General features: G+C 43.0%; 1 protein-coding gene across 1 annotated transcript; it reads right to left on the reverse strand.

The window, feature by feature from the left end:
- Window positions 1–783: 783 nt before the first annotated feature.
- On the reverse strand, window positions 784–22,965 carry PEDS1 (plasmanylethanolamine desaturase 1). Its single transcript, XM_086622724.1, has 6 exons — window positions 22,704–22,965; window positions 19,057–19,176; window positions 7,545–7,636; window positions 5,879–6,023; window positions 5,004–5,216; window positions 784–1,918 (listed from the first exon to the last, which is right to left on the reverse strand). The coding sequence occupies exons 1-6, from the start codon at window positions 22,963–22,965 to the stop codon at window positions 1,797–1,799; spliced, it is 954 nt and encodes a 317-aa protein (XP_086478850.1). The 3' UTR covers window positions 784–1,796.
- Window positions 22,966–23,790: the final 825 nt, after the last annotated feature.

Here is a 23,790-nt window from a genome sequence, read left to right on the forward strand (position 1 = left end):
TAAATGCATTTTGAGACTCCCACTGAAGTGGAAGTATTCTTTACTGTCAAAGCTACCTGGAGGCCTGATATTGACTATGACAACTGGATTAGACAATAGTTTCATGTAATGGCATAAAGTTCTCTAACAGTCTGAATCATTTAAACATGTGAAATATTTTGTAACCACGGTACCAACTGCAATTTTCATCTGTAGAACCCAGCTCAGTCACATCTGAATTCAGCCATTTCCACAGAAAGAGATGCCAAACCCCAACTCTTTAAGAAGCTGTGATCCATCATATCTAAAGAAGTTGAGATCAAGGTTAGTCTAAACCCACAACTCAAAACCCGCTTACCTTACACTTCAGGAAAAGACAGCTTGAATTCAACACAATTTACGACTAGGGAAAATAGTCTTAGATTTGACCCTCAGTAAGATTTCATTTAGGAGAGAATTAAACAAGATCAAAACCACATTCACTTGATAAAGTGCCTGTCGGATGTTCTTAAGGGAACTCCCTGCCCCAGTTCCGCAGAATTACTCCTTAGCTTCCAAAGCAGAATTAGTTGCACTTCTTGAAAGGCGCTGAAGTCTGGTGTAATAGTGTCAACCTCCTACAAAGCTGAAAAAGAAATTGATCATTTAAATCTAAACAAGACTCAGAAGGCTGCAAGGTGTTTCAGGTGGCTGGAATAAAATCAAGCATTTTGCAACCAGTGATCAAGTTCTTGGACTAAGCGCTGACAATGCATGAATGAAGAACAGCCACAAGACTTAACAAACATGATTAGTATTATCCAACTGCTTTGTTATAAATATATTATATACATTCGAACATCACATTAAAATATTATTCCATTACACCAGAAGAGATTAAGGCTTTATATTATTTACAGAAACAAGCAAGCACCTTAAAAAAAAGAACAAAACACCAGTCATTGACATTTCCCTTCTAACATTACAAGTTTGATACTTGAGCTCTTGAATACAGCTATTTGCAATGTGCCCAATGCTAGAACTATTTTAAACATTTATTGTCAGGGTAGGAAACATTTAATAGAAGACTCATCTGTGAGCACTCCACGTGAACAAACATGAGCATGTGTTGTACTGGGTGCCCTCCCTCTCCTCAGAGGCTTGTTAAGTGAAGGCTTATGGAGAAATGGTTTGCTCACTTCCACGTAGAGAGTAGAACAATTTTATTTTCAGGAAAACTGAAGACACTTGAGGATTCGTGGCCCACTGGTGGAGTGGGATTCTCGAAGTCTGTTCCACGTTACATCAACTAGATTTAACATGATAGTGAAGATAGAGCTGTAAGTTTCTCAATCACTAAGTGCATGATGATTTGATAGGCTTCCATTACTCTGACACACTGTTTTCATGCAGTGTATTTGGACTCAAACACAAAGTGACAAACTGTTGTCACCATTCCCTCTGAAGGTCTTAGGCAACAAGCTATTTTTGAAGTGTTAAATAATGTTGATACAACACATGTTTACTATGCCACCATGTACCAATGGAGTGACTGTCCTGCCTTCTGGCTTGCCCAACAGCCTTACGGGATACAGTGATGAAGTATTTTCTAAGATGTAAGCAGACATGGCTAAACGAAAAGGTGCTCAGTAAGAGTAATCATCTTCATTTCAAGTATTGTTTTAAGAATTAGTTCTTTTCATTACAGTCTGTGTTAGCACTTTTTAGTTTGTGCTTTAGAGTCTGTTATTTCTTTGCAGGTCTTGAATTTGGCTGATGGCTTTTTTTTTTTAAATAACATTGGCAACAAGTTAAGGATTGCGGAAGGCTGGCAAAAGTTATTTAATTTTCTGAGCCCATTTCATGTCATCTGCTCTTGGCTTCTCCCCAGTAACTCCTTGGATAATGTTCTCCAAACACCTCCAGAATCTTATCTTCTCTAATGGATAGTTCAGCCAACCTAAGTGATTGCAAAGGAAAAAAAAGGATTAGTTTGTCATAGTATCCAAAGTTCAATGTCTTGCAATGTTTATTTAATAACATTCTTTAAATTAAACACAAGGTAAATGTAAGGGGAGTTCAGAGGTGGACTACTCTATGGACATTGTAAAGCTATCAGAAAAGGGACCATCAAGTTGAATGATTTTTGTTAGAAGCAAGATATTTTTATTAGTAGCACCTTAGATTTGGTATTGAAATTTAAGCAATGAAGCAAAAACCCCAACCCAACAATTACAGCTATTTTTCCCTGATTAGCTTTCCCCATCACCAAAGCCAGCTCGGCTTTTTCGTGTTTCTCATCAAGTAGCACAGCAAACGTAAATACATACAACATGGCTCTGAAATCTCAAATACATTTTCAATGCCACGGTTTCTAGAAAAAAAAGAAATAATTAAAAAAAACCCCAAACAAATCAAGATTTCTGTTTGGGACCTAAACACCACTAAGGCTCAGCAAACTAAACAAAGTTTTTTCTTAAATAAAGCCTCAAGTTTAGATAGTTCCGACATCAATTTTCATTTTTAAGGAACTTAAATGTATTATGCTCTCCCTGGGCAAAATTACAGTTTGTGTAATCAATTGCTAATGAAGTTTGAGATGGGGAAATCTTGTACTGCATTTAACAGGAGCTGACGTTGGACACTTCCCAGATTAAGAGGGCAGCAGCACCAGCAGCACACTCCCAAGGGTGTGCAACCCAGCAGGCAGCACTTCTGCTTCCAGTAACCAGAAAGGCACTGGTTGATCTGGGACAGGCCTTTACCGTTTTATGTAAAAACAGCAGTAAGTGCCATCACATCCTGCATGCAACAGGAGTTTAATGTGTCTTTCCTAGCCTGCAGATTTAGGGTATTTTGAATGCTTTGTAGAAATATTGCACTGTGCAGACCGTGAGGCTGGAACTCACATAGGCTTAAGAGGCCTCACCCTGCATTCAGAAGGGCTTTATGTCTCACTTTTAAGGTATTAATTAGTACATCAGCTTGATTTTCTCATACTGTATTTTGATGCCAAACTAACTACGTATCATGGACAGAAAAGTGCACAAAGAGGCAATATCACAGGGTCTTATTACAACGTATTACATAGTAACTTTAGGCCTCTGTTTTATTAAACATTGTAAAACTATGAAACCCAAAAGAAATCAGCACCAGGAAGTGTTATTTCCCTTTAGAAGTTTTCCTACAACCAGGAAGAGATGGATGTACACAGGGTTGTATTAGATATCCCACACCTATAGAACTGTTCTGTAAGCACACGTTAGACTTCATGTACATTTCTGGAAAAGGGAACAAAGCAGAAGAAAAAAAATCAAAGGAGAGGCACAAATGAAGAAGTTGTTACCACAATGGAAACAGTGAGCAACAGTGGTTGACGTTAGAGGAAGGAGCTAGAATGCAGCATAGCACCAGCAAGACTGGAACACAGGAGAGCTGCCGCAGAGCCAGCTCTGCCGGGTGCGAGTACCATCCCTACGGCCGTGACAGACAGCAGAAGGAAAGTGGCTGTTCTCACTGGTGAGGTCTTAGCCCATGCATACGGCTATTACAGGACAGAAATACTAAAGGGAAAGAACATTCAGGATATTTAGTGCTAAAAATATATTTCTAAAGAGCTAGATCATTCCTCAGACACAACTATAGCTTCAAGGATCTACTGAAAACAGGCACTGTTTTCAGCCACCTTCTGCAGTTGGACATGACCTTTCCTAGCTCACCTGCCATCCTTGCAGCTCCACTCCACTCACTGGATACTGATGCCCTTTAGGAAGTCAGCCCATGCAATTCTCATTAACACAGGCGTCACCCCTCAAGGAACGGACTGCTCCTTCCTGGTGTCTAAACATGGCAGTCAGTGCAAAAGCTTTAATACTGGGAATGCCAGAAAGCTCTGCTAGCTGGTACCTTCCATGGCAATGATACGGTGGTGGATCTTTATGTACACAGGCCAGCTCTGAAACCAAGTATACTCTTAGCGACTTAAGAGTGGGTAGCCAAGTCCAAAGAGGTGCACAACAATAACTAGTCCTACTTTACTCAGTAAAGGTCCCTTTTAAATAGCACATTGATTACGTATTTTTGTTGTCCTCCTCCTCCCTTCTACTCTAGAAAAAAAAGAATTAGGGCTGCAGAAATACTTTGCTCCACTGGAAAATCCAAGTATACAATCTAACATGCTGTGTTGTGTCAAACTAGAATGGTACAAACACCTACAGAACACACAGAGTGAAGAGAAGCACATGCTTTTTTTTTTTTTAAAATGAGAAAAAAAAAATCAACTAGCCCAGAAGTGCTACTAATGGTCAGCTTTAAACTTTCAGGACACAGGAGTGAAAAAAAGGTCTTAGGGTGGCAAGATTTTTGCCACCATCTGTCAAGACAGGATTCTTAATTGTACCATTTTTACATGAAATTCTGGTCATGGGAACTAGAAATTTCAAAACCGACAAACTGGTTGTCAAAACCAACAAGAGAATAAAGAACCAGAGTGATTTATTTCCAGCTGTCTGATTAACTTGATAACTTATTCAGGATTCTGCAACACTGGTGAGTGAGTATACCCACCTGTACAGTGGGCATGAAATTGCATACAGATATAAGAGAGACCTAAAGCCAGTTTTCTGCAAGCCTGTTCACTCCTCTGTCCCAAATCAGAGTGAATAAATGCTGAAAATCCAGACGCCTTGCTTTATAAATGAGCATTCAAGTTAAGTCACACTTACAGATGATATGTTCTTTTGAAGGAAGAGCAGCTTTAAGATTTTAATGAACAAAATCCATTACTAGCACGAGATTACCAAGATACAATGCAATCAGATCTCAGTACCCCTGACTACCCCGTCGGGCTGAAAGTTACCTGTTAGTCAAACGTGAATCTTCCCCCACGTTTTTTATGCAACAAAACCAACTATCATTTTGCTAAGAGCTTGTGCAGCTAATAGCATAGTTAACTTCACCATGTCATTTTCTAGGTATTTAATCTTGCCAGGTAAATTGAGCTATACTACTAAACAGAGCTTGCAGCATGAACCAGATGGCAGTACCAGTTGTAATGCAGAAGTATGTCTCATGTGGAGACACATGATGGATCCTGTGATGCTTCCGTGGCAGGATAACATGCCAGTCCTGTAGAAATATGACCCAGCGTGGAAGACCAAAGTACGTGTGAGACCACTTGTGAATCTGGTTCGTCATGGTTATGAAGATGATAAGGGCAAAGACATAACACTCCCAAGGACATGTTTCATATAACGCCTCTGCAAAATAAGATGCGCATCTTTAAATACCATTTGTGAAAAGGTAAATTTCTACTAGGAAAATGATGTTTTGCATAGACAGAGCAGCCTGGTGCTGCAGGAACTAAAAAAGGCCTCAACAAAGCTGCTTTGGCAGAAGTGTCATGAGCACCAATGAGCCATAAGCAATTCCAGAATGCCACAAGACAAGCTGGTAAGTGCCAGCATCTGTCAACTCGACATAAACAGGCAGTTACACTCTGAATTTACCATCTAGAAAATAAAATTAATCCTTTAGTTCTTACAGTTCTAGTTTGCAAATAAAGTATTTCAACACGGAGGAGAAGGATTTTTATACACTTTAGAACAATGAGTTTCCCTATATGCACAGTTTGATCCCTTTTATAAAAAGAATATATACTGTAACTCCTAATGCTTTCTTGCAAGATTTTTCAGCCACAGGTTCTCTGCTGAGCTAGAGAATCTAGCTGTCCCACCTCTAGGTGCCCCACCTTCAAGAAAAAAAACAGCTTCTCTCCCTCCTCCCAGGAGCATCATGCTTCCAACAGCTATTACTTGTCATCTTGCATTCATTGATTTCTCCCCTAGCTTCACACAGACACGTGTTAATTTAAATATCAACAAAAATGCTAAATGCACATAAGTCAGAAGTAACAGCTTACCTGGGGAAAAAGAAATAAATTTGTATGCCATGTTTGCCAACGGGACTAGTGTCATAAAGCAGTTGTCTCCATTGGTCTCTATAAAATCATGTCTGGTAATTGCTGTGGGGTCAATATGATGTTCTCTAAAAGGTCTGATGAAAGCCTGCAAAAACAAGTTGATAAACATGACACCATGGCTCAATAACGATCTTGGAAAGAAAAAATATTTAAAAAATCCCCAAGCCTTACATGCATTCAAATCTGATGACTGAGTTTGAGAGAGTCCCATAGTACAAAGCATGTAAGCAGGATTCAAACTTTTGTGGTGACACTTCAGATAATTTGATTTACATTTGCAGAGCAATTCAGTTCCCAGACTTAAATCCAGTTTTTGATTGCTTTTCAGTTTTATTCTTAATTTTCACTTAGGATCTTTAATCTCTAGGTTTCGAAACCAAAGCATCAGCATCCTAATTTCACAAACAAAATAAGCCTGTGAAATTCACAAGTATAAGTCACTTACTAAGCAGCATACACTAAGAAAACACTAAAAAAAAAAAAGAAAATTCAGCCTAACATTTTGTATGGGCAACAGGTGACAGCATTGACAGACTAAATGCAAGTTAAATGACTAAATAAGCAATGTAAGTCAAGTAGACTATCCAAAAGTCTCCTCTAGGAGTAGAAATTGCATCTGAATACACAATCCCAGAGGAGACAAAGCAAATGTGGGACTGGGAGAGTAAAATAAGTATACTTATCTGCCTTTAACACATACATGATGTATAGTCTACACAAAGGTGTCCTGATCTCTTGTTTATTTAGTGCACAGTTTCCTGCAGTGCTTTTTTTTTTATTTTTGAACTATAGTCCACGGATATAGGGATTCAAGGACCACAAAGTCTATTGAAGGTGAACAAGAATAAGCCTAAACCAAACAGTCTTAATTCTGCTGTTCTAGTTCATATATTTCTGGATAATTACAAGGAATACCCCATACTTTTTTTTTTTTTAGAGACCCTTCTAATATTGCGCTGTGAGGCATAATTAATGGTAACTGTAAATAAGTTTGTTTTAAAATAAACAGATTATTGCTTATTATAGAAGACAGTGCACCTTCCACTAAGCATCTGGCATTTGCAGCTGCAGATGTGTAATATCTCCAATCTCAATCTTCAGGTATCACCATTCTAACGCCACTACATTTACAACAGGGGTCAGGTAGCACAGAACTAGGAAGATTTCTTACTAGAGCGACTTCATGTTTTACAAGAGCTTTTAAAGAGTTTAACTATAGGAACAATTCTCCACATCTCTGTGTTTATTGGCCTTTTGGAAGTTCTACAGAACTCTAGCCAGGTTTTTATGCTTGTGCTGTCACAGGCTGTTCCCACAGTACCTTGGGAAGGTCTGTGAACACTGGTATTGCAAAACTGTGCAAACCTTAAACAAACAGAAGTGTCACCTGGCACATGTCACTAGACCAAGCGTAAACATGGCACTTTACCACCAATATCCTGTGCCATTTAGTGGAGGAAGGCTCTGGGGGTGGGGGAGCTGGTTACATTGGCAAGACCGCAAGAAAGGTACAGCTTCTATACACTGTGAACACAGCTGGGAACACTGGTATTGTTTCAGAAAGTATTTAATAACTTTTTCAAGCTTAAAGATAAGAATCTCAAACCTTTCCAACTATGGGTAGCTCCACAGATCCCCAGGTATCTGCTCCCCAGTGAAATAATCCTGAGAGAAAGTCAGCCGTAATAACTCCTGCAACTTGAATAGAGAGAGACAGTTAGATATACACACGCATTTTTACTGACATATTCACACTTTATACCTGTTTTGTATGTTTATTTGTTTATTTACCTCTACCTTAGATGAGATCTACTCAATCTGAATAAACATAAGGTCAAGCAACTAGAAGCAAGAGGTTAACAAGACTATTTGGATGGTTACAATCTTCATTAAATCTATAGATTTTGTGTTTAACCCATCTTCTACAGAAGAGCTTGACAAATCTTTACAATCGCGAGTATGGAAAATATTAGTAAGTTAGAACTGAGTCACTGAGAGCTCCCTACCTTCTTCTTCAGTAGTGTTTAACTGATTACATGGCTATAAGGTAGGTGTTAAAGCAATCTCAACAGTTCATACTATCTGCACACCCTTCTTCTTCTCCCTTGGTCCCTTCATGTCTGTAACAAGCAGCACTGAACTCCAGCCACTACAGATGAGCACCCATCAAGAAGCCACTCCTGTGTGCAGCAATACTATTTACGAAATAAGACCGGAACATGGGACAACTTCAAGACTGTGGCATGTGCAAAGCTAAGGCAAGGCCCCAGAAGCCACGCTAACGATGCTCTGTAAGGGACATCGTACGCTTGCAATATTTGCATGTTAATTTAAACACATGGAGGTTGCTGCAACAGTGTAAAGATTTTTCTAGATGCCAACCACAGTAACTTTAAAACTGCAGTCAAGTACAGGTGATTTTCAGTTCTTGCACTTTTTTCAGTTGTTGCACAAAGACCTATTTTGCCTTCACATCCTGGATAATCTATCTATCCAAGTTTCTAGCTAATCCTGACACTTAGAAGTAAGGATGCAAGAGATGTTTTTTTGATCAGAACAGCTGTACATTTTCCAGTTAGTCACAGACCTCTCAGACGGTGTTCAACAGACACCTATTACTCTTCACCTGCAGAAGTCATCCTACTCCCAGGTTCCCAACCCCTTTAGCAATGATGTCTCCAATATAATTTGAGACGCCCTCCTGCATGACCTCTACTTTTAAGCTTTTGAGGAATAAAATTCAGAGAATACTGCAGAAGAAGTTCCCTTGTTTTCAAAGGGGAAGCTGAGGGAATACAGCATACAGCATTGCAATAGGGTAAAGCAACACAGCAAAGAGGGAGACATTGCCTTAGGACCTTTATGCTTGAGGGACTTAAGACAGTCAGATTTTGCCCTTTAAAGAACAGAGACATGAAGAGGTACCAGTTCTAGCCTGCACATCTTGCTCTGAGAGAGATTAACCAGGTCTGGATAGAGTCCAGGTTTGCTGAAGAATGAACCAGACTGAGAACTGAGATCCTTCTTCACTGCAGTGCCATCCCTTCAGGTTAATACAAATATCAGAAAGATCCTTCTGTTCAGTGATTCTGAGACCGACCACCGGTGAATGAGTACACATGCATACTTGGTGATTCTCTGTGGAGCCAAAGTTCAAGCTCTGAAAGGGGAAGGCAGCATTCACTACTTACCTGCAGGTCTGGTTAAAAGAATTCAGCAGAAGCACGACCCAGATTTCAAAATAGCTACTGCACACTGGGCAAATACAATATACCTGGGAACTGATAGTGCCTGATCTCAGTGCAAATCCCTCAAAATAATATACAAAGTTCATGTCAATTAAAGTGCTATATACTGATCTTGCAGTCTATTGTTAATGAGTCACAGCAACAGAAATACCAAGATTATGTGCTCGAAATGTTATGTTCCCAAGCAGCTCAGGTAGCAATTCCCTACTCTTGTCTGGTGCTCAGAGTACAAGGCACAGTCACTCACTATTGGCACATCTGGCAGTTCCCGGAGAAGGCTATGAGTCCATGTAAACCAGAGAAGTAGTCACAGGGCCAGGTCAGAGTAGCTGGAACATAGCTTTTTAGTTTTCCCTACTGATATTTACAAAAATTGGGTCATTTACAGAAGTCTTTGCACCAGAAACAGCAGGGAGTTGCAAAACCAGAGGTGATGCAGGAAATCTATTTTTTTTGCTCTGCCTGGCTCACCAACTCTTCTTCAGATGTCTGTGAAGCTAGGAGAACTCCTGGCTTCCTCCTCCACTAGTCAGCATTTGTTTATCTATGTGTCTGAAGATCTTCAAGCACAGCTTCTCATTTATAGTATTTGAGGGGTTTTTGTGATGGGCAGGTACCCCTCTGCCTGCTAAGATATTAGGCAAGACAATTCCAACTCACTTGTAATCCAAAACAAAAGTTAAAATTGTTGGTGTGCTGGTTCATCTTGCTTTGACTCCAAGGAATCTTGCTACTCTTTCCTCTCTCACAAAAACTCAAAGCAATCTGAGACATGCCAGGAAACACGACATCTTTCTCCATTAATCACACAACTTTTATTTACCCTGGTCATGATCTGGACTTCACCTGATTTTCCTACTCCAATCAGGACGCTTAGGTCCACTACCTTGAGAGTTCACTTTAATGAAGTTCTTGTAACATTAGCAGAATTGCTAAAGAGCAAGTATTTTATAGAACATGAAAGAGGACTGGGTTGTTCTGTTACTATTGATCAAATGCTCTTCATCTTCAGGAGACAGCAGGTGCCTACAGTGCATGCAGCACAGCATATTTCAGATACACTCTTCCTTGTGGTTACCTTTTCCTTAGCTGATCCCTCACCTCTACAGGCCTTCCCCATGTCTTTCATTTTCAAAACAGGAATAAAAAATAAAATCAGTGTGGCACCTACTACTTAAAATGCCTTCTTTTCATAGAATCATAGAATGGTTAGGGTTGGAAGGGGCCTCAAAGATCATCTAGTTCCAACCCCCCTGCCATGGGCAGGGAAACCCTCCACTACACCAGGCTGCCCAAAGCCTCATCCAACCTGGCCTTGAACACTTCCAAGGATGGGGCATCCTCAGCTTCTCTGGGCAACCTGTTCCAGTGCCTCACCACCCTCCGAGTGAAAAATTTCTTCCTTATATCTAATCTAAATCTGCCCTCTTTCAATTTAAAGCCATTAAATTTAAAGCCATTCATGTTATAAATCAATCCCCACTGCTGAAACTATTATCCAGTTGGCCTAAACTCTTAAATAAAATAGCAGGAGACACTTCATGCTTTATGTATCACCTATTGTGCTGAAGACAGCTTATTTCTTTAAGTAGTAAATTCTGTACGTTTATTTTTCTTTCAGACCACACACACAAGCTACAGTGAGACAAGGTGGAGCACAATAGCTTTTGGATCTGCACCCAGCAGCTGAAAGAGCAAACAGCCTCCATTCAGGGAGAAGATATACAAACAACACTTCACTTTGCAACAACTAAAATACCATTCTTGCTGAGGTAATCACACTATTAACCCACATCGCCTCCAGCGCACTGCATTGTAAGACCTTGAAATGACTGCAGGAAGCACAACAAAGATGGAGGCAAAATACTGTCAGTTCAATAGATATTTTGCTGTTACTTTGATGTCAGCTGGTAGAAAGCTAAGAGGAAAGAATGAAGGGTGCCTGAAGCAGTGCATTATACTAAGGCAATCTGAAAAAAACCTAACTACCAAGAATTGCATTTCAGTTGTATTGCAGAATGCAGAAGGGCTTGTTCACTCTTCAGCATGACGAGTTGCAATAAAAGAGCAAAAACTGTACCAAAGGTTATGCTTGATTGGCATTGTAACACTTTGTTTGCATCCTGACTCAGAAGGCACATAAGACAGCGATGAATTGAACTCAATGTTCTCATATACATAGTGCTAGTAAAGTTAGTTAAAACAGGAAAACCAAGGCACAGGTGTTCAGCTACTTCTCTAAGGTGGTACAGCATCCTGATGATCAAGGTTGGGAGGGCAAGATAAGACTGACAGCCCTGAACATGAATTGAGAGTTCATCATGAAGTCAGAAAAAGCAGGATATCCACAGTGTAGGTATATATGAACTGAAACAGTGGATTCACACACTCATTAGAAGCAAGATCAGTAAAACATTGGAGAAATTCTGCTCTGCATGTATTAGCTTTACTCCAGCCTGCTGAGCAGTGGGACGGAGTGTCAGCCCATCTGTGGCTTACAACTGAAGAGGAGGCGAGTACTCAGAGAGGAGGAGGGGGAAAAAGGCATTGCAGTTAAGAAGTGAGCTGCAGAACTTGCTCAAAACACCAGGATTTCTTTGTTTTGGAAGTAGACTGCTGAATCAGGAGAAGAGAAAAAGGCCTAGCACACAGGGAGACCAAAGGTGTACAAATGAACTTCAACCAGTAGCAATAGCATGGCTGTTCTTGTCCAGCCACCTGGTGCTTGCCATTCTTTGCGCAGGCATGCCACAGGCACTGCGGCACCCTCGGGCACCACGGAGGAAGCAAGTGCCTCTCCGCTGAGTCAGGGGACACGCCGGAGCACGACGCTGGCACCCCGACAGCCGAGACACCGCCCGGGTGGTGGGTCGCGAGGCCGGAAGCACGACTGGCCCAAATATATCGACACAAGACGGTTCTGCTCCCACTTGTGTTCTGTTCAGAAACCAGGTAAGACGTAAGGGTTTGTGTCACAGAAAACCCCCACTCCTCCTCCTCCTCTTTGCTCGAGCACCAAACTGAGAGGTTACAACTGGCAACCTTATTAAGGGCTTCTCTTGTGAGCGAGTCACACACCGCTTCCTGCAACCCGGCTGCTCCCAGGCGTGAGCGGAAGGAAGTCAAACGAGAGCAGGACATTCAAGGCATGAGGTGTTCAAGAGATAAAACTATTTTGCATGTTTGTGGCAAAAAGTTGGACTTCACGGAAATTTTACAGAGCCAAGTGTAAGCCTGGCTTTGCCTAGATAGAATTCACAAATTAAAACCCAGAAGCCTAACAGTAGAGTATATAAAGTTTCACATTCACTGTAAAATGTGTTAGAGTCTCTGGAGAGGAAAAAACAGCATAAGATGTTATTAAACAACTCAGTGTTATTGTGTAACATCATTCAGAAGTGCAGACATTTTTAACCAGTGACTGCACGAACTAGTTGCAGATCACAGCACTGAAGAGTCAGCTGAGCAGCTAATTCCACAACGGAAAAAAATGTTTTCTAAAAATCAATATGCTAAAGTAGCAGCTGTTATTTACTTATATGCTTATAAAAATAAAATGCCTTAGTCATCTGCATTCCACAGTTAGTGGCCTTCAGTACAGAGAAGGCAGGGGTTTGCTATACTATGGCAAGTTGTCCCAAAACATTTCAACAAGTATAAAGTGTAGCAACTTAAAAGCCAGAAAGAAGAGTTAATCATTTTGGCTATTTAAAGTCAAGAAACATTCAGTCAGAACTGGACCTAACAGTGCAAGTGAGCAGAGAACACAGCTGAAGTACGAAATAAAAGAAGGGCCTGGAAATTATATGTATTATTATTATCATATATAGTAGTTATATTACATTATAACTGAGTTTTCAAATAAGCCACGCCTATACTACATGCACTCTAGAGATGGGAAAAGTCTATCCTAAGTCACACAAGCTTATTTAGCACAACTGGCACGCTACTCAAAGCAGACACCGCTTCTCCTTGCCCTGTATGCTCCAGTTACTCCGTGCTATGGGAAAGCCAGTATAACTGACTGCCGCCCAGCAATGCCACCCAAGAATGGGCACACCTCTGGGCACACCTCTAACTGAGACAGACCTGAACACCAGCCTCAGGGCACTAACATTTGTGACATGCCAGAAGCTACCAGGAAAAGAACATCCAAGGAATCCAGGTACTATCATCTCCCCTGCAGTTGAACAGCAGCAGATCCTAAAGCAAATATTCACCTACCAAAAGCATGACTTGGCTAAGAATCACTACCTGATAAACTTAATGATAGAAACCCAAATTCTCCTTTCGTGTTTAATCTTGGTCGATTAGCACAAAGCAAGCTATTCCTACTATTTCACCAGCTGATGGAGTGCTTGCAAAGCACCCCTCACATTTAAATGACAAAATCCTGACTTTACCTAGGCCTCCAGTTCTTAAACAAAAAGTACCATTGTGTGTACTTTTCCCTAAAAATGCATTACTAGAAAAAGCAATTAAGCCATCCCAGAAGAAAGTGAATAAAAGAACAGAGAACAATGGATACTAAATGAAAACCAAGAACAGGTTTTCCCTCACTAAAAAAATATAAATGCAATACTCACATTAGTACTCACATTAGTATCCCTAATCAAACCAATTTCCCAGTTTCACACATTTAAAAAGTTCCAAGCAGGGTGAGCTCAGCTCTCGGGAGCACCAGGCAGTTTTGTGCCTGCAGGTTGGCACCCAGAGAAGCCCTAATACCTGAACATTTGCCTGGCACAGGACACAAGCAGCCGTAACGCTGGTTGTGTTCCAGGACTGCGCTCTCCCACCGAAGCGGATCGCTCTGTCACCATTCACTATAACTCACTTCTTCGTTGGGGCAACACTCCAGCACGCGTGAACTGCAAGAGGCAGTGAGTGAATCAGGGCTGCTGGGATCCCAAATCCTTGAGCCAAAGTCCCCTGCAACTTTAAGAGAGCCTCGACAACTCTGCAGGCAAACAGAGCTTGCTCTGTCCCAGTCCCGCTGCTGACACAACGGGCAATAGCATGTCTGCTGTGCACACAGCGGGAAGGCGCAGACAGAGCTGTGCCACCAGCTTCCCTCCACTACCAGGCAGGGAACATCACCTCTCCCCCATCAGGGTACAGCCTTCATCCCTCCTGCCCGAGAACAGCTGCCGGCACCCTTGAGAAGTTCAGCCCCTAATCCGAGTTACACGAAGAACAGATCACTGGTGTCAACATCACCTGCCCGAGTGCAAACCAGCAATTATACTCCATAATTTCACTTTTGAGGCCCACAGCCTCCAGGATCTTTTGGCACTGGAAAGGCATAGAGCTCCTAAGGTAACACACAACTACTACAACACGAATCAACAGAAGATGTAACACAAATTGTGTTAGTGCAATGCAATTTTATTTGTGCAATACAAAACGCATCAAAACGTAGAATCAAAGTTTTCCCTATTTAATCACAACTTGTGGAGTCTCCATCTTTAAGAGATGATACAGCTTAGGATGGAAAACACAAAGCTACCTACAGCTATGAGTAACAGATAGTTACTTCAGGTGGGGTAAGACAGCAGGTGACCACGATTTGGCTTACTTGGACCAACACTGAAGCAAAGGATAATTTTCCTTTGTGAACTGAGGTTTCCCTGATGTAATTTCAAGGACTTTTAACAACAAAAATATCAAGTGGAAACTCATTTTAATGTACAAAGTAAGTCCAAAATGAAGCAGCATCGTTACAGTTCTGTCTCTTGCAGTAAGGCAGCAGGACTTTGAAGCGGCTGATGCACGTGCACAGCAGTCCATCTCATAAAGCATCCATGGTCTCTGGAGTGCTTTTACTCCAACGTGTGCCAGAGCTTTCGTATATATTCCACACTCATCATTTGGCTCTGCAATGCAGCTAACCGAGCGCAGCTCTGCAGAGCTACTCAACCTTGAAACAAAAGGGTTTTGAGCCTTGATCAAGACAAGTTTCTATTTTGAAAGTGAACTAAGCCAATTTCTTCCTGCCTGCTCTCTCTGGCTAACCCACCATCATCTGCAATAGTGAAACACGTACCTCAAACGGGTTTAAAAAAAAATATTAGTTACCCATCTCAAGTCAGCAATGATTAATTGTATCTTGTGTTGTGTCACAAGATGTTTCTAAAGACATTGGCCCTGCATGAGGCAGTTCTTAGAACAGGTTACAACACAAACTTAACTATGTTTCTTTTAAGACTGCAATAAACAGTATCTATTAAGAACAAACGTGGCTGCAGATAAAAGCCAAATGTCAGAAATAAGTTAACCAATTTGAAAAAAAAGGCTTTAAAACACTATAGAAAGGCATGAGGAGGGTGGAAAAAATGAAAACCAGAATCCATGGTGTAACTTGCCAAGCTTTATCTAGATGCTATTAATATACCTGCTATATACGCACACCCCCGCCCCTCATGTATATTGAATAATACGCTGGACACCACAAACTCACTCGAAGGTGTAAGAGCTTTCAAGCCCAATCTCACACATTTTGGTGAGGCTTTTCTGCTCATCACACAAGCCCCACCCAGGCCAGCCTTGTCCCCAGCACTGACAGCAGCACAGGCTGCTCCGGTGCTGCAGCACTGCCAGGATGGTGTCCCGCTGCAGTGGGACGGTTCAGCTGTGGCTGAAAAAATGGGGGCAAACTTCCCTCACACCCAGCATTCCCAACTAAGCCTATCCCGGAGTTAACCATGAGCACACAAATAAAACACCAAATTCAAATCTAGGTAGTTGTCAACTTACATGTTACACGAAAGGAAAGTTTTCATAGCTCCTCAGCAGTTGACGACATTTTGAATAGGGCATGACTGGATTTAACACAGAAATAAACAAAGAAATCCATCCCCTCCCTATCCTCTTTTCTTTTTTTTTTTCTTTTTTTTTTTTCTTTTTTTTTTTTTTTTTGACACTGAAGAGAGGAAGGGAATTGTCACGTCTCTGCTAAACCAGCCTGGAAGACACGAGACTCACACAGGTCCCTCTTCCTTTCTGGCAAGATCATCTTTGTCAGCAGAAAACCACCCAGTTCAAAAGCTGTTCTAAAACAATGCCATAAACTTCTCGCCTGCCTTCCCTCACTCCGGGGCCACGAGTGCCCGTAGGTGATCCAGCACGGCGAAGGACAGTGTGCCACGTCAGGCCATTCCTCAGCAGACTGCCTGCTCCCTCACACAAGGAAGTAAGTGCTTTCAGACTGCCAGTAAGAGGAGGATCAGATCTTTTTTGTCCCAAGAATTTCTAAATTAAGGTATTTAAAGCGTTACCCATGTTACAATTATGTGTGCCTTTAAAGGCATGAAAAAAGAAGATATAACACAGTCTTTAACTACAGATACAGGGTTTTGACTAAGTGATGTGGAAGGTTCAAATTAATCTGATTTCTTAAAAGAAAAATATGTATTTATTTAAGAGTACACAGAGGGTCATGACAGTGCATCTTAACGAACAGTCTGTGCAGTGTATTAGATCCAGCCCACTGAATCACTGATCGCTTTCAGATTTCCAAAAACCTGATGTGAACTTGATCTGGAGCTATGTCTTTATTAGCAGAACACTTATTTTATGATTTAAACTGAAAGGTCGATATTCTAATCTAATCTTCAGGAAAGCTTTCAATGGGAACACATCTGATGATGTCTGTGACTCAATATTCCCTATCCTACCCATTGCATTGCATGTGGTATTTAGGAATCAGGACATTTATGGAGATGAGTTTCACAAAAACTTAATGAAACCTAATCCTCACTGGGAATTACAGACATCATTCACACTTTACCTGGAGAAATGATGTATTCAAGGAAGGCAGCAAAACAAGACAGTGTGCAGCACTTATTATTTTATTGCACTAATTTTTATACATACTATCATAGTTATTTCCACACTATTTTATTTACATAGAATCCAGATTCTGCTACTTTAATCATTCACTACTGCTTAAATAACGTTATCAGTGAATTGGGTGCTTTATCGGTTAAAGTGGTAACCGGGATATCAGAGAACTCAAGCTTTTATCAATATTAAGTGAGATGAAAGCCAGTTGCAAGCAGATTGCACTACAGGTCAACCATCATTACTGATTCTCTTGTCTACATCTGTCCTCATCATTATGGAGTTCTCATGCTGTGTTCTCCATTCCTCCAAACACCTCCACCTCATCAGCTGAGAGCAGGCAAGACTAAGCTAGGCAAGTGAGCTGGAATGATTCTTGGTGGGGAGCACACTGCTCCCTCTTCCCCCAACACAAAGCCAATAACCTTTAAACAGACATCAGGAATTACCACTTCTCAGCTTTGACAGAAATTCATAGGATCTATCACATATCACTATTTGAATCTGCTGGAGTTTTTTACTTTTAAATCATTAGCAATATGCAAAACAGTGATTACAAACAAGTACCATTCTCTTCTAAAACATACACCACCTCACGCAGTTCATAAAAAAGTTATTTTTATTATAAAGCACAGAAGCTGAACACCTGCAGCAAGCTTATATGGTGTCTTAATTAACGACACCATATGTTCTTTCAGTTAAGAAGGCAATTCATGTGAAAATACATAAATATTTCTACACACCCAACAAAGAAGTTAATATTGCATTCAATATGCATCACAAGTACAGTAGAAGACTGGAGACATACTTAGTTACTATTCTAATATGGGATGAGGGAGGGAAGAGAAGTTTACCAGAAAATTATGAAAGGCATGCATTGCAGAGCTGACTCTTCCAATTTCTAAATTTAATCTTTTTTCCTCTTCCCACGTCCCCCTCCCGTGCATGACCATAAAGCTACCAGTAACATTTGCTGCCCAGATAATGCCAACAGACTGAGTCAGCCGCAGATGCTCGCCTGCTTCAGCTCAGCCTGCCCCACTGCCCTCTCTTCTGCCTGCTCTCAAAAAAGTCTCTGTGCAACAGCATTTCAATACTACACTAATAACACAAAGCTCATGTAAGCACTCATACTTTTTGCTCTGAATGCAAAGCAACATTCAAGTTGTGCACAGGTTTAGGCTTTGAACAATGTAATGAATGTTGTTGAGTCCCTTTTCACACCCAGCTTATTCCAAGACAAGTTTTTCCTTTATCTAATTCCATGCAATTCCTGATTCTATCAGAATCCTTTACTAGTTCTTCCTCTCCTTCACTGAGAAGGTGCAACCACCAGCTCACACTGCACCTAGACCAGCTAGCTCTGTACTGCCAAGATCCAGCCAACTTCAGCATCTTTACATGTCTAAGGCAAAGACAGGACACTGATCTTGCCTGCCTACGCTTCCAATCAAATGAAGTATTAAGAAACCAAGAGTCACATTTTTTTCCTAAGAAAGCTGCAACTTTTCTTATACTGCTGGAAAAAAGTCATCATTTAGCAAATAGGCCAAACTTCACATCCTGACATGAAAGCATAATACTCTAAAATATTCGGGTTTAGTTTTTAATCCCCAGAAATCAAGCCAGTTTGATCCCTGAAACACCTTTTACAAGATTTCTCTTGGGCTTTTGCTTTCTGAAAAGTTCTTCTAAATATTTTTGTCAATCAGCGCAGTTTGTTTCCAACCCTGACAGTCTTGACAGCTATTTCACTCTCAATAGTCCTCACACTTGCCATGACCACGTAAGAACATGAAAAAATAGCTACGTTAAAAACTTCACCTCTGAGATACTGAGAAGCCACTGAAATGAAAGACAGAAAGCAGTAACAATTTTGCAGGCGGTCTCAGTTTCAGAGGCACTACACTTGCACACGCACAAACGTCCCTCTCCAACAGTAAGTCAAGCCTAAAAGATCCCACATTTGTTTGCAGCATTACAATGGACAGTCTCGCCTTGTTCACGGCAGTGAAAGTTCCTACTTACATATCCCAACAATAATAGAGGGCGTGTGTTCCAGTCGCAAATAGAAGAGAAGATTGTAAAAATTGAAACAGATCAGAGAGAAGCATAAGATGACAGAGATCCATTCTTGTAGTCTCTTTCCTGTTGGAAAAGAAGGGAAAAAACATGTTTTACTTTTATCTGAGAGGACATTTTGAAGTCTGAAATAATACAGACAGACTGTTCTATTGCCTGGATGACTGACTCAATTTGTCTGACAGGAACTGAGACAGAAACTTACTTATCCATGGGACGTGCATATCTTGTTAAATGACATTCTTCTTCCCCAAGCCACTACTAACCCCTTGCCTCTGCTTGCCCAAATAACAGGGACAAATCAGACATCATCTCACATTGTCCTAGTTTCCTTTTCCCTGTGGTTGCTGGCATAATGTTCCTCTGCATCATATCTTTTTTAAAATTTGCATTTCATTCGATATTCGGCGTTGCTGGTATGGCTGAATCTGGGAACAAATTCCTGGCCTCAGCTGCCCTGTAGTTAAATCACCTTATGATCTGTAATATTTAAAATCTCAGAGCTTGTAAATAAAGCTGTTGCACTAACAGGAAAAAGCATCATCCTGTATTTTGGTGGCCCTAGAACTGCTTTCCTAACATTGCAAGTACACTTCTTGAGCTTGCTTACTTAACTCCTGCAGCCTGCTCCCAGGCAGAAGGCTGTGACCTCTCAGCCATTCTGAGATGATAAGAGACAGAACAAGCAAAGAGAAAGAACTGGCACAAATTCTCTCTTGTACCTTTCTGTACTACTTCTTACCTCTACAAAAACCCCATTTATTGCCTATGAAAAGAGAACAGACGCATCAGAGTATGGTAATGCTTTGAATGTTCAGACTGACAGGCAGAAGCTTTCTGCTGCTAATCACTGCTAGATCCTCACAAGGAGCGTGCGAGCAAGGGAATGCTCAATGAGAGACTCACATGGATTAAGGCATCAGAAACAGACCTCTAATGCCTAAATCCAAGAAGGAGATCTGAACTGCCACCTTGGCCCAGAAGGGCCCTGGCTGTACTTCGCTCTTAACACACTCCGGAGCAGACAGGTCAGTCTTCACCTATTTTAGGGGGCCGGTCAGCACAGCTGGCTCTTGCCCACAACTTCCCAGAGCACTTAACCTACAGACCAAAGCACCGTGCAGGGGGACAATTGGTAATGACTACCTGCAAGGTGCACATCCTCTCACAGGAACAGCAGCACACTCACATGTCTGGCACGTGTTCAGGAGAGGAGCTTCCTTCCTACTGGTCCTCCATGCTGACCTACTGTCTGGTCAAATTTCTCCTCCTAAATGCTAAATCAAGTCCTCCTTCTCAACTATACCAAGCAACGAGAAGGAAACTAGGAACATCAAAGGAGGATCAGTATTATCTCCAACGTGCCTACAATGCAGTATTTTAAGGAAGTGTGAACAAAGACTTGTACAGTTCAGAGTTTTGTTCTAGAAAGGCCATGAATATATAAATTAACATCCTCTGTAGTAGCAGAGATGAGAATCATAAAATTAAATTAAGGCACAATAAACATACTTCAAGACAGCATCAGGTTGCAGTGTGGAAGATTCTATAAAGAGATCCCTGGAGTAATGAAAGTAAGAGTTAATTAACACTCACTTCCTACATAAGAAACCCACACTCTGATTAGAGGAGCTAAGTGAGTAGATCCTAATGGAACAATTAGGCTTCTTACTAGCAAGTCCCATGAGCTCAGTCTGTGCAACCACCACTGTACTCTGAACACAGGGATCCCGAGACAACTGTCTGGAGGTATCAGAGTCCAGCAATGCAGCCCCAGCTCTGGACAGACTGGGAAAGCCAATCAGTCAAAGGAGCAGAGTCAGCACCAATAACTTGCGTTTAAAGAGCACTCAAATTTAAACGTATGTCCCACGTGAAGGAATAAGGTGCCAAAGCCACCAAGCACACGCTTAAAGAAATCAGGGAAATACTCCAGAGCCATACCACTCTGCGCAATTATATGTAAACCCTGTTGTTAAGAATTCAGTTTCCACTGTAACACACATTCTTATGTTGTTTATGTAAGTTATTTATGTAAAGTCAGAAAAAACCCACACATCTAATATATTATCACAGCTCACAGCTGACAGATATCGCTATATATACACACTGCCTCACAGACTTCTGAGGAACTTCCGTCTACAGCTAAAGATAAGCGTATCAAGTTGTTTGTGGAGGAAAATCTTTCCTTTATGAGCAAGAGCACATTGCGTAGGTAAAGTTAGTGATTGCTTTTCTGAAAGCACAGAAATCAGTCACTGCCTAGATCAGAACTGTCTATCTAGACCAGCTGAAAGACACCACACACCACCTTTTCTCAAGGCAAGGAAGAGGCGACCAATACAGATATTCATAGAATCACAGAAGCTGAAATAGGCAGACTTGCCCTGAACAGTCTAGAAGACTGACAAACTAATGAATGCATTTGTTTTCTTATCATTACTTGGCTCTGTGCAAGTAAGCACACTTGTTTTTCCAGTAATTGCCTCAAAGATGCAAGCTCAGCTGCCCTGCTGGAAACTGCAAGACACTGAAAATGTGTCTTCCTTTTCCTAATCCTTCACCTGCAAATGAAGTAACTGGGAAGGGCAAGAATACCTAGCATTGCTCACACTGTGACCTAAAAACAAATTACACACTTTATAATAAAGAGTTTGCAGTTATTTCCATAGCATAATTGAATAGCTGTTGTCCCTTTATTGAGCACCAACAAAAAGCAGACTTCAGGAAGTTAAGACCAAAACAAAAATTCAAACATCTCTCTGGCCCTTTCTGAGGTGCCAGGACTGGGTATCTCAGAGTATTTCACAGAAAAAATATTGTGAAGCAAAAGCTTCTGGTTTTGTTACCTTGCTTAGCAACCAAATTTGTACATCTGCTTTTGGAAAGGTTAACTTTTTGTTTGTTTTTAAAGGGAAGAGCATTCTGGGCAGGCTCTAGTTTGAACACCTCCACTCCAGCAGCTAGACCGTGGGTCCACCGTTGAGACACCCACTCCAGTCCCATACTGGCCCCTTTTCATAAGCTGACCATCTAACCTCTCGACAACAGTGCTTTCTTAACCTCTTTCAAAGTTTGCTTTAAAAGTGGTGTGCTAAGTACGTTAATTAAGTCTCAGTTTACAAACGAGCAGTGCAAAACGCAGAGGAGGACAGGAACTCAGCATCCCTTGATGGCAGCACAGAAAAGCGTCTCCCCCACCGCAGACGAGGGGAAGCCACTGGTGTGCCCAAACCCCTCCCAGCCACCGGGAGCCAACAAAAGGGCCCTCGACAGCACCAGAAACGCAGCGAGTCGCCCAACCCACGCTCCGTTTCTTAGACCTGCTCTAACCGGCCGCACTCCCCGGCCCCGTCCAGGCCGAGCTGAGGGCGGGCAGCAGACCGACGCGGGGCCGCCAGCACGCCGCATCCCCCGCCGCCAGCCCCGGCGCCCCGCAGGGCCGGGCCCGGCCCGGCCTCCCCGCTCCTTCGGGGCCCCCCGCCAGCGTTGCCGCGGAGCGAGAGCACGGGCAGCCGGGCCCTGGGGGAGGCGGCTCCCAGCCCTCCGCGGGGAGTCACCCGCCCGCCTCCCGGCCGCGCCGCCGCGCTCACCTGGGGAGTAGAGCTCGGCCAGCTCGCGGGCCCCGGCGTGCTGCGCGCCCCACCGCCGGCTGCCGCCCTCGGGCTCTTCCGCGGCCTCCGCCTGCGGCCCCGCCGCCTCCGCCCGGCGCGGGACGCTCTCGGCGGCGCCGCCGCTGCTCGCCATTGCCCGGCCCCGCGGCGGCGCCTCCTCCTCGAGGCCGGCGAGCGGCGGCGAGCGGCGCCCAGGCCCCCCCGAGGCGCCCGGCGCCAGCGCTGCGGCCCGCGGCAGCATCGGGAAATGGGGCCGCGCCGCGGCGCTGCGGCGGCGGGGGGGGGCGGGTGGGCGGGCGCGGCTGGCCACGCCCCGGCGCCGCCTCGCACCTATCGCCGGCGCCGCCGCTCTACCGCCGGGCCAATGGGCAGCGCCGGCCGGCGCGGCGCAGCCAATGGCGTGGCGGCAGGGTCGGCGGCGCATCTGGAGGCGCCTCGCCCCGCGGGCCGCAGCTGGCGGTGGGGGCGGGCGGCGGCGCTGGTGGCGCCCGGCGGCGGGCGCGGGGCCGCGCCGGTGCGGCGGGAGCCGGGCAGGGAGGTCCCGGCAGTGCCTCCCCCGCGCTGCCCGCTCCGGCCGGTTCCTCGCGCGCCCCCTGGCGGCGCTGCTGCCCGGTGCCGCCCTGCAGGGCGCGGAGACGGTCCCACCGGATGTCACCGGGTGTGCCGGTGCTGCTGGTAGTCGTTAGGCGTACGGAATTAATTAGGTTTCTGGAAGCCCCTACGTTTACTGACTCGCCAAGACCATAATCGTGACAATGAAATAATTTTCGGCCCCTTTGTTTGGCCATCCTGCCCGTGTTCCTTACAGAAGCACATAAAGCCACTCACCGATGGACTCGCTGGTCCCAAATAAACACATTTCAGCATGGAAAAAAAAGATGGAAAAAAAAAGACAGGAAAAAGCCTCTAGAAATATATGTCCTACATCACGTCTATAAAAAATAACTTTTGCAACCCATTTATATGAAGATCAAATAAACCAGCACTAAACTAAGAAATGTTTCAAATAATTAAATAGGATCCACTTAAATATTAAAACTGGATTCATTTTCAGAGGGTGAAGTAC

Source organism: Tauraco erythrolophus, chromosome 18, assembly GCF_009769465.1.
Source record: "Tauraco erythrolophus isolate bTauEry1 chromosome 18, bTauEry1.pri, whole genome shotgun sequence".
Lineage (NCBI taxonomy): Eukaryota > Metazoa > Chordata > Aves > Musophagiformes > Musophagidae > Tauraco > Tauraco erythrolophus.

What these genes read in the sequence shown, in the direction of transcription:
- PEDS1 (XM_086622724.1), bottom strand. Translation starts at nt 22,965, where the DNA reads ATGCTGCCGCGGGCCGCAGCGCTGGCGCCGGGCGCCTCGGGGGGGCCT. An exon ending in AGCTACCCATAGTTGGAAAG is followed by an intron (nt 6,024 to 7,544) that starts GTTTGAGATTCT and finishes TTGTTTTTGCAG; the next exon opens with GCTTTCATCAGACCTTTTAG. An exon ending in ATACTTCTGCATTACAACTG is followed by an intron (nt 1,919 to 5,003) that starts GTACTGCCATCT and finishes GCAATCACTTAG; the next exon opens with GTTGGCTGAACTATCCATTA.